Below are 14315 nucleotides of genomic sequence, written 5' to 3'. Positions count from 1 at the left end.
AAAAAATAAGCATAAAATAAAATAAAGAAATAAAAAATAAAGTACAATAAAAATAAGTACAAAAACAACAATAATAACAGCAATAGACAATATATAAAAAGTTACAGATATACAGTGCAAGTGGTAATAACAATTTAAGAATTGTAAGAATTGAAAATTAACAGTGACATGAACTAAATGTAAGCAGTAATAAAAACAACATTAATTCACTCCCTCACTCAGACTTGGCTGTTCAGTTATTATCATTAATTACATTTTACATATTTAAACACTGAGTACAAGGCAGGAATAAATCTCACTTATTTCCACTTTGGTCAGAATCAGATTTGTAGTTTAGGAGTTAGGAGGGTGGTCTCGAGCGCGCGCGCGCACACACACACACACACACACACTTATATCCACACGCGCGTTCTCTCGCTCCAGTCGGTGCGCTCTCCGGTGCCAAGTTGCGCTCTGAGAGGAGAGTGAAGGCATTTCTTCCTCATCAGGATGCGATCCAGCCCGGTAACACGCTCACCCTTGAGGTGCATTTACTATTAAACAGCAATCAGATGCGTCCAACAGTTGGATTTTTTTGAAAAGCGAGTCGTTGTGCGGGGTTTTAAAGTCGGAGATGTGGACGTTACCGAAGCCCGGTTACCGCGTCCGCGCGGACAAGCAGATCTGCGTGAACGTGGGTGGCGTGAGGCTCGCGCTGTGCAGTGATATGCTCGCGCGCTACCCGGAGAGCCGCCTGGCCGAGCTGGCACGCTGCACTACACCCGGTTTTGATGCCATCTTCTCTCTGTGTGATGATTATGAACCTACAAAGGGTGAGTTCTACTTTGACCGGGACCCGGATTCTTTCAGGTGCATCGTGGAAGTGTATTATTTTGGAGAGGTTCATATGAAGAAGGGGATTTGTCCCATGTGTTTCATGAAGGAAATGGAGTTCTGGAGGATCGACTCAAGCTGCTTGGATGACTGCTGCAAGAGCCTCCTGCAGGAGAAAGAAGAGGAGCTTGCAGAAATTGCAGTTAAGGTCAAGGCCATCCTGGATGACTTGGACTTGGGACCTTTAGCGAATCGTTCCGAACGTTTCCGGAAGTTCCTCTGGCGGCTCATGGAGAAACCTGAGTCCTCGTGGGTTGCACGTGGCATTGCTGTAGCGTCCTTTTTGTTTGTTCTTGCGTCTTCGCTCGTTATGTGTCTGGTGACCCTCCCGGAGCTGCAGGTTCAAGACGCGGAAGGGAACGTGGCCGAGCATCCGACGCTCGACGCCATCGAGACGGCCTGCATCTGCTGGTTTACTGTAGAATATGCACTTCGGTTTGCAGCTGCTCCAGATAAAACACGCTTTGTCCTGGCATTCCTAAACATGGTGGACTTATCAGCAATCGCGCCTTTCTACTTGGTCCTAACCCTGACACATCTCGGGGCCACAGCTGCCTTAGACCTTACCGACGTCCAACGGGCCGTTCAGGCACTCCGTGTTATGCGTGTGGCTCGCGTCCTAAAGCTAGCCCGCCATTCATCCGGGCTTCAGACACTCACCTACGCCTTGAGGCGAAGTTTTGCTGAGCTGGGTCTCCTCCTAACCTATATGGGTGTAGGAATCTTCGTGTTCTCTGCGCTCGGCTATACCACAGAGCACAGCCACCCAGAAACTCTCTTCCGCAGCATTCCACACTCCTTTTGGTGGGCTATAATCACAATGACAACCGTAGGCTACGGCGATGTCTATCCAAAGACAGTGCTAGGAAGGTGCAATGCAGCACTTAGCTTTCTTTGTGGTGTCGTAGCTATCGCCTTACCCGTCCACCCCATTATCAACAACTTTGTTGTCTACTACAACAAGCAGAGAGTGCTCGAGACGGCAGCCAGACACGAGCTGGAGCTCATGGAGCTGAGAGGTACGCTCAAGCCCAGAGAGGAAAAATGCGGAGTGTTGAGGGAGTCGAGATCTGACTCACATATTGAGATCCTAGCAAGTGAACGCAGGATAATCAAGAAGAGGAGCATATCCTAAAAAATGTATTCCACATAATAAAAAACAGTAGCAAGACTAGTGTACCTTTAAACTCTTTGACTGATGAAGCGTGCTAAATATTATACACAAAAATATCAATAGCAAAAATTGTTTACGTTGCTCAAGAGTTGCTAATAAAGTCATTAATTTAGTGTACCATCAACCATTAGCAATGTTTTGCATGTTGTAAAACAATAAATTTAATATTTGACAAAAATAAAAATCTGCAATTAAGATGGGTGTAGACATACTTTTGGCAAAGTAGTGTAGCTGCTGATGAGAAGGACTTTTACCTCCTTTATCTCTTGTTTTTCTTAGTTTACTTTCAGCAGAAAGTATTCATTATTATTACTTGATACAACCCAGGTAAATTCAAGAATTTAGTCATTTGTGTGTGTGTGCGCATGTGTAGAATGGTTTTCTGTATGCAGGTATGCTAGCCGAGCAATCTTATCCTCAGAATAAATAATTCCTGTTTATACTGCTCCATTCTTGTTCATAACCAACAGATAAAATAAAATAAACATTTCTCATTTGCCACAAACATTCAACACATGTAATCAGCAGAATGATTTTTGTTGTTGTTGTTGGCTTTAATTAAATCAGCTTGCTGCTCAGCCTGTGATTGTCCATGCTGGATAGAACCCAGAAACCAAACACTTCAAACCAAATGCAAACTTGACTCTTCTCAAGATCCACTGTTCATAGAATCAGCTATCGCCAGTAAAATAAAATCAATCAGTTTAACCCTTGTGCACCATTTACAGACAGGCTCTCGACTTAAATGACTTGAACGATTTACCGATCCACAAAATGTTTCCACTTCTTACAAGTCCACAACTTCTTCCAGATTGAACATTGCACAGAATCCTTTAGGGGGCATTTGTTGTGGGAATGTATCTCAGAGAAGCCGTTTGTAGATCTGTAGTGAGTGTTGCAACTGAGGATGGAGCATAAGGGGAAGAATTTTGATGTCATGGTTTTGCCCCACTTGTCGCCTGCATGGAAAGAGTCAATGCAAATCAATACAAAGTTATCTGACATGTCAGCTTATCAATATGATCCCTCAAAAAATTACGTACAGATATAGACATTTTTTGTTTTTTAAAAAATAGTAAACAATTTCATGAACATCCACCACCATCATTAAAACACGAACTGATGGGAGATGGTTTGGAGGTTCCATTCCTCCAGTTAGTTCTAAAAATCATATCAATATGCTTTAAAACTGATCTGTTTTGCTTCAAGTGGTCAGCTGTTGAGGTTCATAGTGTCAGTAGTGTAGAGTGATACGGATCTCTTTTCTTTCTTACATGGTATCAGATCCCAAGGGTTGTGTGGTCCTAACCAGCTTGTCTGCAGCATTAACGTAAAAGTCATTAATAATTGAATTAACCATGCTAGACCAGTGAATGGGGTGCAACTTCATGGTTGAAGGATTTGCACACTCACTTTGTCAGTCAAATTACTTGATTTATAACCATCTACAACCATGAAGGTCATGCAGGTCTAACCTGAGTCAGTCTTGATCCCCTTAAAATGACTGGACTGGTGCGTTTTGTATCGGTCCACTGCAGGGCAGAAAAAGTCATATAGCTGGTAAAGTGAGTGCCCAACTGCTGTAAGGTCCAAAGGATAATTCTAGGTTAAAGTGTAAAGATGAGTAAATTGGTGTTAGGAACATAAACCAGGTCCTCTCTACAATAATTTTTTTTACTATATTCTATTCCTTACAATTGTTGGCCTCTTATTTCCGCTAAACACGTCCATCGGCCAAGCCGCTTTTATTGTTTTCCTCCATCGCTTGTGCCTGTATCTCCAGTGGACAGTAGAAGTCGCTGTTGCATTGGCGAGGTCAGTAGCAGTGCAGAAACTTGACCTTGGGATGTTAAGTTTTGGCAGTTTTAGACTGCTGCACCACTGAGCGCCTTCATTTTTGTATTCTGAATGCTTCGTTGATGCGTGTGTTTTGTTCCTGCTATGGAAAATAAATCTGCATTTAAGTAAGTGTGTGTGTGTGTGTGTGTGTGTGTGTGTGTGTGTGTGCTGGACTGGAGGTTCTGCGCATTCCTATTCATCCCGGTCTGCACCCATTTATACATACCAGATAAACGAACCGTCAAAATGTGAGTGCAGGTGTTCAAGTGATGGACAGAAAGGCAGAGAGCTAGAGAAAGAGTGTATGTATGTGTGCATTCAGAGCTTTGAGCATGACAGTATATCATTAGTGTATGATGTGTATTCAGCGATGTGTGAACAGCATAGTGACGAATGCAGCTGCTCTTCTGGTCCAAGTGCTTTTTTTAAATTCACACGTTACTTGGTTATGTTTTTCTCCTGGGTACAGAATGTGCACATAGCAACATGAGGCATTATATGAACCAGAAAAATAAAGATAGAAAAAAACAATCAATTCTGACCATTTCGTGGCCATAAACAACATCATACTTGGGGTCCCATGGATATGGACAATATACCTGTAAGGAATGTCAGAGAGGCACTTTTAAAAAGATTAATATTAATTCAATACAGTTCTGCAGAGAACTTAACCAAATTAAAGGTCATGCACTCTATAATGCCAACATATGGTTGCCAGATTGAGCAAAACATGATGTCTTGGATGTGCCACCTAACTTTTTGTGCACTGTTTGTCTTTGCCATGTCAAAATTTCTCAATTCTCAGATATCAAGCCTGAAAATTAGACCCTGTCCAAAGCCTACTTCAAAAGCCCAAAACATACTCTGGTCTGAATCAACATCTAAAAATGGTTCACTAAGATCAGAATCAAGCTTTTGTACAGGCATTACATTGTTTAAAAAGTTGCTTTCAGTTTTTCTTTGCTCTAGATTGTCAGAAGGCATTATAGAGGAGGACTTGTGCTGTCATGTTGCCAAAGAGGGCTGTATAAAGAAAGCGGTGCCATTGACTGACACGTGGTTCTGTTTAAACATTGCATTAGCATGCATAACGGTAATGATTTTATTCTCTGTGTCCTCATGCAGGCTGCATTATCTGTCATTACTCTTATCAGATGAGTTGCTGAGTTTGAATTATGAACAGTTAATTGTTTGGTGACTCATCATGGCTGTTTATAAAAGAGTGTTTTCGCTTTAATGTTCACAACATGCTTGCTGAATTTTTGTGGTGAACCTGTTACACTCATGCCTTCGACCTTAAATGACAATCAAAATCAAAATACACAGTGGGAGCAATTTTTAAATGAAGTGTTACAGAAAAGGTATTAAAATAACAAGAAAATTAATTTAGAAAGCTTGAATGTAATTTACATTTAGTACATAATTTCATTTCATGTTCATCACTTTATCCTAGTCAGGGTCTTGGCAGGTCCAGGTATACTTGGAAACACTGGTTGCAAGGTAGGAATACCCTGGACAGGGCACCAATCCACTGGGTCTTCAGCCACCCCCTGTTCAGACATAGCCAGTCATGACTGTGTAGACACTCAGCCGGCCGATAGCACTGCTAAGATTCTAACCCAGATCTTAGTATAACAGACCACTGCGCCACCCAGATTGTGCTCTCTGTGCATCCTGTCAACACCGTACACTGTATTGCACTGTACTTCAGCAACAAAAGCTCATCTTAACTGTGAAGCGGGGCGGAGGATCAATAATGGTGTTTTTTTTCTTTAATGAATTAAAAAAAGTTATAATATTTTTTTCCCCTTGTTTAGCTTGGATCTGTTTCGCCAGAGAGAGGAAAAGCAGTTTTTTTTTTTTAGAGCGGTACTACTTCTTTAACTCTTTATGTACTGTCAGCTATGTTATTATTGGCATTCCTGGTCAAGCTCAGAAAAAGAAAGGGCATGGAAAATGAAAAGTCTTTAATTATAATAAGATTTATTCTAAGAAAATACAGTTTTGGAAAAAAAAGCAAAATATAAATCAAACGGTTCAATTTTGTTGCAAAAATTTTTACAAGCTCCTATAAGGTCATCCATGATTTTTACTAAGGTATAAATATTCGTTACACAAAAGCCTTTCCATAAGTATTTATTAACATGGTACAAAGAAAACATAAATGAAGACAAAAGTCTGTCAACCTTTTTAAATGAGGATTTCTGTAAAAAATTCTGAACCCCGCATACAAAACTCAAGCAGTAATAAACCTGCCATAAAGAGCTTCCATGTACAGTAAGGAGAATGTTAGAGAAGCAAAAAAGGGAACTGAGCTTTAACACCAAAACCTGTCTTTCTTTTTAAATTTCTTTCTTTCTTGGGACAGCACAGTGGCTTGGTGAGTATCACTGTCGCCTCACAGCAAGAAGGTCCTATGTTCGATTTCCAGGTAGAGCGGTCTGGGTCCTTTCTGTGTGGAGTTTGCATGTTTTCCCCGTGTCTGCATGGGTTTCCTCCAGGAGCTCCGGTTTCCTCCCACAGTCCAAAGACGTGCAAGTGAGGTGAACTGGAAATACAAAATTGTCCATGACTGTGTTTGACATTAATATAAACTGATGAATCTTGTGTAACAAGTAACTACCGTTTCTGTCATGAATGTAACCAAAGTGTGTAAAACATGACATTAAAATCCTACTTTCTTTCTTTCTTTCTTTCTTTCTTTCTTTCTTTCTTTCTTTCTTTCTTTCTTTCTTTCTTTCTTTCTTTCTTTTTATTTTCTTTTTCTTTCTTTCTTTCTTTCTTTCTTTCTTTCTTTCTTTCTTTCTTTCTTTCTTTCTTTTTATTTTCTCTTTCTTTTTCTTTCTTTCTTTCTTTCTTTTTCTTTCTTTCTTTCTTTCTTTCTTTCTTTCTTTCTTTCTTTCTTTCTTTCTTTCTTTCTTTCTTTCTTTTTATTTTCTTTTTCTTTCTTTCTTTCTTTCTATCTTTCTTTCTTTCTTTCTTTCTTTCTTTTTATTTTCTCTTTCTTTTTCTTTCTTTCTTTCTTTCTTTTTTCTTCTTTCTTTCTTTCTTTCTTTCTTTCTTTCTTTCTTTCTTTCTTTCTTTTTATTTTTTCTTTCTTTCTTTCTTTCTTTCTTTCTTTCTTTCTTTCTTTCTTTCTTTCTTTCTTTCTTTCTTTCTTTCTTTCTTTTTATTTTCTCTTTCTTTCTTTCTTTCTTTCTTTCTTTCTTTCTTTCTTTCTTTCTTTCTTTTTTCTTTTTCTTTCTTTCTTTCTTTCTTTCTTTCTTTCTTTTTTCTTTTTTTTCTTTATTTTTCTTTCCTTTTCATTTGTTCGTTCTTTCTTTGTTTGATTTTTCTGTCTTTCTTTATTCTTTCTTTCTGTCTTGTTTTCTCTCTTTCTTTTCAATATAATGACTGCTTCAGCAGAGAGAAAGAGTAGTAGTAGGAATATACAGAGATGGTGGTATGGATTGTGAGCAGAAGGCGAGACGCCCACCATCGAGCTGCTCGTTAGCGTTCACTGCAAAATAATTAGAGTGGCACTGCCAGTCTCAGCCTCGGCTAATTACTCACACACCGCACATTCGAAGCTGAGCAAGAGCGGTAGGATGTTCACTCATGAAAGCCATGAAAATGATTAAGAGAGGCAAAAAGTATACAGGGAGTTACTTATGTGAAGCACACTTTTGCAAAGCACCGTAATTCTGCACCACTGTTGGGGGCTACTGAGGTTAGGAAATGAGTCACTGTGCTGTCATCACCACCACCAAGCCGATCTCAGAAACACCAGGCAGATTGCGCTGGACAGTGCACCAGTTCATCGCCGGGCACCGTGCACTCACCCATTCACTCAGCTCATTTTTTAGAGGTTGGAGGAAACAGACAGACATGGGGAGAACATACCAAAGATTGACAAATGAAGGTGAAACAAAATATTTTTTAACAAACTACTAATTTAATGTTCAAATTCTAAATTGTCCTTAACTACTAGTGTTTACCAGGTATATTTTCTTTTTCTCCATTTTTACATGCTCTTCTCACCGAGAGGAACATAAATTGTCCTGCGGTGCGATATCACATTACACTAAAATAAAATGAATATTTAATAATAATTTTAAACATAGATCAGCTGTATTCAAAGTTTAAGGGTCACTTTATGCAAACTATAATAATATTTCATATATGTGTATTTATCATAGCTGTTTTTCCAATTCCATTTTTACTTGTAGCCTTTTATTTATTACTTACAATGATCACATTAGGATAAATTCTGTTTTCTTTTTATAGGTAAATTATGCAGTGTTTAAAAAAACATGAGGATTGGGTTAACTATACCTTCATAAAAGCCATTAAATCTCATTTGAAGTGATGTCACACCACAGGACAACATTTTTATTACAACACTTAATTTACTGTGATTATTACTGTAGGAGTCTTGTGCATTTTAAAACCATATAGTGGTAAAGTAAATATGAAGTAATGCCAAAAGCATTTATAAATAGTTCCAAGTTTTACTAATTTATTTTATAAATGTTTATATTTTAGACTACTTTATATTCATTAAAAACTCATTTATATTAATTTTAAATCCATTTATATTAATTTTGTACTCACTTATATTCATTTTTTGCATGTTTACCTTACAATAAAAACAAATAAAACACATATTCCATCTCAAAGTAAACCAGTTATATAGACATTCCGTTTGCATTAGTGACACAGGTGTTTTGGAGGGAAAAACACACCTTAATAAATGTTTTTATTATTAAATTATTTATTACAGTAAAATCAGAGGCCATGTCACCGACCCACAGACAGAAAACAAAGCTCAAAACTAGGTCCCCAGTATGCTGGAGCTGTGGGGCACCAACACTACAAGCTGCATGATTAAGTTGCCCAACAAAACATTGTCGATGTTAATAAAATGATGCAATGTGAGTAGTACTATGGTTTTCTCTCACCCCTCAAAATATGCAGTAGTTGAATTGGCTACACGGGTGTGAGTGAGTAAATTGGTATGGTGCACTGTACTGAACTGTGTCCCTGTCCAGGCTGTATTCCTGTCTTGAGCTTACTGTTTACATGTGATGCTGAATGAATTGTGACCCTGACCAGGATGAAGCAGCTAGTGAAAATTAATGATGATTATTATAATTAAAATCCAGGTGGTTGGTGTTGTGCTTTGTGTTTGGATGGGCACAGGAAACCCCAGAGTAGAGCCAGTGCTCCTATGAAATCCAAAGAAGCCAGTTAAAGTGGTTTGGACATTTTATATAGGGGCCACTTTGTCTTCTGAAGGCAATATATGTCACAGCTATCCTGGGCATGTATGTGGATTCCCTAGGAGAAGCTGGGATAGAGCACTATATGGCCCCCACACCTCATAAAGAAGACTTGGGTGAAAGAGAGTTCCAGTTAGACTCGCAGTCCACTTATGGCCTTCGTAATCTTCCCAGCCTTTCCATTAAATGTTGCCCCAGTCTGTAAACCCACCATTACACAGTCAGTTGTGAACTGGTAGTTTCAACAGCAAGACAAAAGGTCACCAGAAATGGAGAGTAAATTGAAACAGCTTCACCGCACATTCGACCACCAACCTCTTGTTCCTTCAATTAGCCTGTTTAATGAAGCAGGGCATGAACATGCCAACAGAAGGGTACCAGATGCTTCACCTAGCATCCTACTGTCACAGAATTTAATTGGATGTTTCTCACCTTTGATTTTAAGGATGTGCGTACGGTTTGTGTTGCAGGAAATTTGTCACTTTCTTTGGTTTTTATTTGGCAACATTTTTTTCTTTTTGCATTTACTTCCAACTGAGTCATTTTTAATTTTCTATCACAATCTGCTTCTTGCACTGCGCCCACACTGACCAAGGAGGGCTGCAGACTAGCACACACTCTCCAACACGCAGAGTGTGAAGTCGCTGAATGCTACTTTACACCAGCCAGCGATGGATTCTCTCAGAGAGCCGTATTGCATATGGAAATTCACACTATGCTATGCGTTTGTCCGTTACTCGCGCCAATGCCTCTACATGAGACCAGGACTTGCTGTTGCCACGGCAATGAGAACAGTTTAGAGTAGTCAATCTGCTGCTGGGGACCCCTAGTGGTGCCAAGAACGGGGTGACTTGACTGACACACACTCCCTCTGATGTGTGCGCAGTCTACTGATATCTTCTTATACACCCACACATCGGTGGATTTGCATGTGAGTCCGGCTTCGCACACAAAGAGCCACGCCCTGACCTCTGCGCTCATCCACCTCTGTGCAGGCGCCCTGAGCAACCATGGTCCCTTCATAGCCCCATTTCTCTGTAAAATGTACCACCCTAGCAGACTGTAGGCCAATTATGCCTGCTAGAGGGCGCCCAGCGCCCAGCCGACTCGAATCTGGGAGTTCAGAATCTCAGCGCTGGTGTGCTAGCGACTTATCACGCTGCGCCACCTGAGCAGTCCCTCATCCTTCACTTATGGAAGGTTTTTTGGATGATGTTCCAATTGTTTGACACTGCCAGTTGAAAGTTTGGAAACGCTGGACTTGGAACTCCATCATAAGTGTTGGAAAAGCAATGCTGGTGATCACTGAATAAATATGGAGAGAAGTTCATAAGTTTGGAGTCCTAGAGATCCAGATTTAAATTTGTTGATTTGGGTTTGGTCACTGCATATTTTTTCTATTTTATTTATGTATTTTCCCCCTTTTTTTCAATTTAGCGTAGCCAATTAGTCTTCCGCTGCTGGGGACCCTGATCGTGTCCAAGGAGGGTATATTCACCTGATGCATACATAGTCCACCGACCCCTTCTTATATTGTCCATACTTTGGTGGATTTTAATATGAGTCTCGCGCACGGAGAGTCACACACTAATCTCCACATTCCTCCACTTCTTTACAGACGCCTTGGGCTTCCAACCAGGGTTCTTACACAGTGTTGAAGACCCCACCCTTTTTGTTTGGTCTTTTCCCACCCAGCAGACTAGTGGCCAGTTTTGACTGCTACAGGAACTAACAATTGGGCCTATATCATATTTTAAATAGTATTTGATAATGTCATTGTTCTTCTAAAAGGCAGAAAATACTAAAATTTAAAAAATGATCTATGAGTGGTGGGTCTACACCTTTGACCGGTTTTACGATTTTGATGACTTAACACACAAGTCAAATAGGATAATAATATTATTTTTAGAAATATAAAATATTTGATTGCTTTCGTTTAGAGTTTTTAACTGGTTGGGGAAGAAGCTATTGGATTATAATCTGATTCATCAGATCGTTACGCTCTCTTGGTTCTGCTCCTGAACTCTACACTCATATTGACTCGATCAATCAGGTGTGTCAAGGGTTCATCTAAGGAAATTTAATTTGAGCTAATAAAGTTAACAGCCCTTAGTGTGGCAGCTGGGAATCTACTGAGGAGAAACGCTGAGAGGCAGCTGAGCAGAACCAATAAAATGCTGCGGTTTGTCTGTGGAACGGCTTATACATTCACTTCCTTCATGTGTTGAAATTTTTCTCTTATTTTACAATGTGAGGTGTACGAGAGGGGCAGTGGAGGGGGGTGGAGGTTGCAGGGGTTGGAGAGTGCTAATACACACTGCACAGCAGGAACACAGAAACACAGAAGCTACAGAACACTGCTATTAAACACCTCGCCGCATCTCCTGCAGCGAGGGTCGTCCAGCGACCGGCTTAAAAGATCCTCAGCAACATCAGCAACACTGAATAAATACCAGACATCGTTTCTCTTTATGAATCCCGCAGTGCTGCCTAAAGCAAATTGGCTTTTTATTATTGTTTTTTAAAGCTGGAATCACCAGGCAGCTTCACAGCAAAGTAAAAATGTAAATATAAGGTGCCCAGGTGGATCCTGATCTCTTATGATAGATTTTTATGATTCTTACAGACACACTAGAAAATCTTTTGGACAAATTGTCAAAGCCACAAGTGAGGGTAGGCGGGATTTTTCAGCTCAGTATTATAATTCTGGAATAAAATGTTGTAGGGCAGTTATAGCCTAGTGGTTAAAGTACTGGACTAGTAATCAAAAGGTTGTGGGTTCAAGCCCCACCACTGCAAGGTTGCAACTGTTGGGCTTTTGAGCAAGGCCCTTAGGATAGATAGATATGCTTTATTTGTAATATATAGATATACTATGAAATGTACAGTACAATGAAATTCTTTCTTCTTATATCCCAGCTTTGTTTGGAAGCTGGGGTCAGAGCGGAGGTCAGCCATCGTACGGCACCCCTGGAGCAGACAGGTTTAAGGGCCTTGCTCAAGGACCCAACAGTGGCTGCATAGCAGAGCCTGGATTTGAACCGCCAATCTTCCCATTGATAGCCCAAAGCTCTACCCACTAGGCTACCTCAGTTGCTTAGATTGTATACAGTCACAACTGTAAATCGCTTTGAATAAAAGCGTCTTTTATATGCCGTAAATGTCAAATGAATGCACAACAAGCCTATGATCAGGTGTCCACATACACATTGGCATATATTAAGCACAATGCAGAAAGAGAAATAGAAAGCAAAATAGAAATTCCATTATGATGATAATTTAATTTTGCAGCATGGCTTTAGTAATACTCATTATTGATTGAGCACCTAAAGCTGATGACACCTCTGTGCCCATTTACATAGGGCTTGTTTGACTGCACCTCAAAATTGCATGGAACAGTGGTGTCTTTCAAGGTGGGGTGAAAACATGTCACCTTATGCTAAGTGTAATCCAGAGACACTGTGTGTGTGTGTGTGTGTGTGATGTATTGATTTTATGATGTGTTGTTATTTTAGTCAGTGTTGCACTGCTTCTGCATCTCTGGCTCTGCCTGACACTCGGCATTGTGGGATACGACAGTGCAGGGACATACTAGAGTTGCACACACACACATGAAAGTCATAAACTAGAGGCCAGACTACACAAACAACACTGAAATACACCCTGAAAAGGGCTGAAATCCGTTACACTTACCCATTTACTCACTTACTCATTTATACATTACTAGAGGAAATTTAGAGCAGCAAATCCACCTTCTGCATGTTTTTAAAAGACAAAACACACACTGACACAGGGTGAACATGCCAAACATATTAAAAACAGTGATCACTCTGCCAGTTGTGCCACAGTGTTTTATACAGCTTTAATTATTTTAGAGAATATAGTCAGATATAGTATATGGTTGTATGCAAAAGTATTGGCCCCCCTTCCCCCAAAAAATTACATATTCAAAGGTAATAGAAGTAAAAACAACATCTGCAGAAAGCACTAATATATTTTGCCAATCATAATGCACATTTAACATAGTGGGTCGACCTTTGAGCTAGAAGTCGGAAGGGTTGTGGGTTCAAATCCAGGCTCTGCCTGGCGGCCACTGTTGGGCCATACAATTGCTGACCCTGCGCGCTCAACCCAGTTTTCAAACAAGCTAGAATATGTGATATGTATATATGACAAATAAATATGTTCTATTCTACATTTTGGCTGGCATGGCGGCTTGGTGGGTAGCACTGTCTCCTCACAGCAAGAAGGTCCTGGGTTTGATTCTAAGGGCAGTCTGGGTCCTTTCTGTGTGGAGTTTGTATGCTTTACCCCAGTATGCATGGGTTTCCTGCAGGTGCTCTGGTTTCTTCCCACAGTCCATTTATTTATTTATTTATTATTTATTAGGATTTTAATGTCATGTTTTACACACTTTGGTTATATTCATGACAGAAACGGTAGTTACACATTACACAAGATTCATTAGTTCACAAGTTTAATGTCAAACACAGTCATGGACAATTTTGTATTTCCAATTCACCTCACTTTTATGTCTTCCACTGTGGGAGGAAACCGGAGCTCCTGGAGGAAACATACAGCAGGAAGAATATGCAAACTCCAAACAGAAAGGACCCACCTCGGTATCGAACCCAGGACCTTCATGCCGTGAGGCGACAGTGCTACCCACTGAGCCACTGTGCCGCCCCGCCCACAGTCCATGGCATACAGTTTGTTTAATTAGAGATACTGAAATTGCCCTGACTGTGAATGTGTGTGCCCTTTGATGGTATGGTGACCTGTCCAACATGTTTTCCACCTTTTGACCAGTAAATCGTACCCACCATGACCATGAATAGGAAATATTCTACTTTCTATTTGATACACTCAAGAAATAGAAGAAACACACATTTCTATAAATAACCTGTTGCATATGCTTCTTTTAAAAGCCTTTTAATCAGGGTTCTAATGATCAGGAGGAGCAGCAGTCCAACCAATAATAGCTCACCAATGCTGTAGACATGGTCGAGCTTCCAACAGGCACAACCACGTATGCTGAGAAAGGCTGACTGGGTTTTATTGCTCCTTTATTGGAAATATGAGTCACCTGCACAACTGGTGTATGATTCGCAGGGGTGTAGTGTGGCTTTCTGTACATGATACATGATACATGATATGGCTCCCTGAGA

The 14315-nt window shown here is 40.2% G+C and overlaps 1 protein-coding gene across 1 annotated transcript; it reads left to right on the top strand.

Moving 5' to 3' along the window:
* Window positions 1-613: 613 nt before the first annotated feature.
* kcnf1b (potassium voltage-gated channel, subfamily F, member 1b) lies at window positions 614-2534 on the top strand. Its single transcript, XM_062994898.1, has one exon. It carries the CDS (start codon window positions 614-616, stop codon window positions 2006-2008), a length of 1395 nt encoding a protein of 464 aa, XP_062850968.1. The 3' UTR covers window positions 2009-2534.
* Window positions 2535-14315: the final 11781 nt, after the last annotated feature.

This window comes from Trichomycterus rosablanca, chromosome 5, assembly GCF_030014385.1.
Source record: "Trichomycterus rosablanca isolate fTriRos1 chromosome 5, fTriRos1.hap1, whole genome shotgun sequence".
Lineage (NCBI taxonomy): Eukaryota > Metazoa > Chordata > Actinopteri > Siluriformes > Trichomycteridae > Trichomycterus > Trichomycterus rosablanca.
The sequence above is the reverse complement of the archived record's forward strand: the minus strand, read 5'-3'. Positions and strand labels throughout refer to the sequence as shown.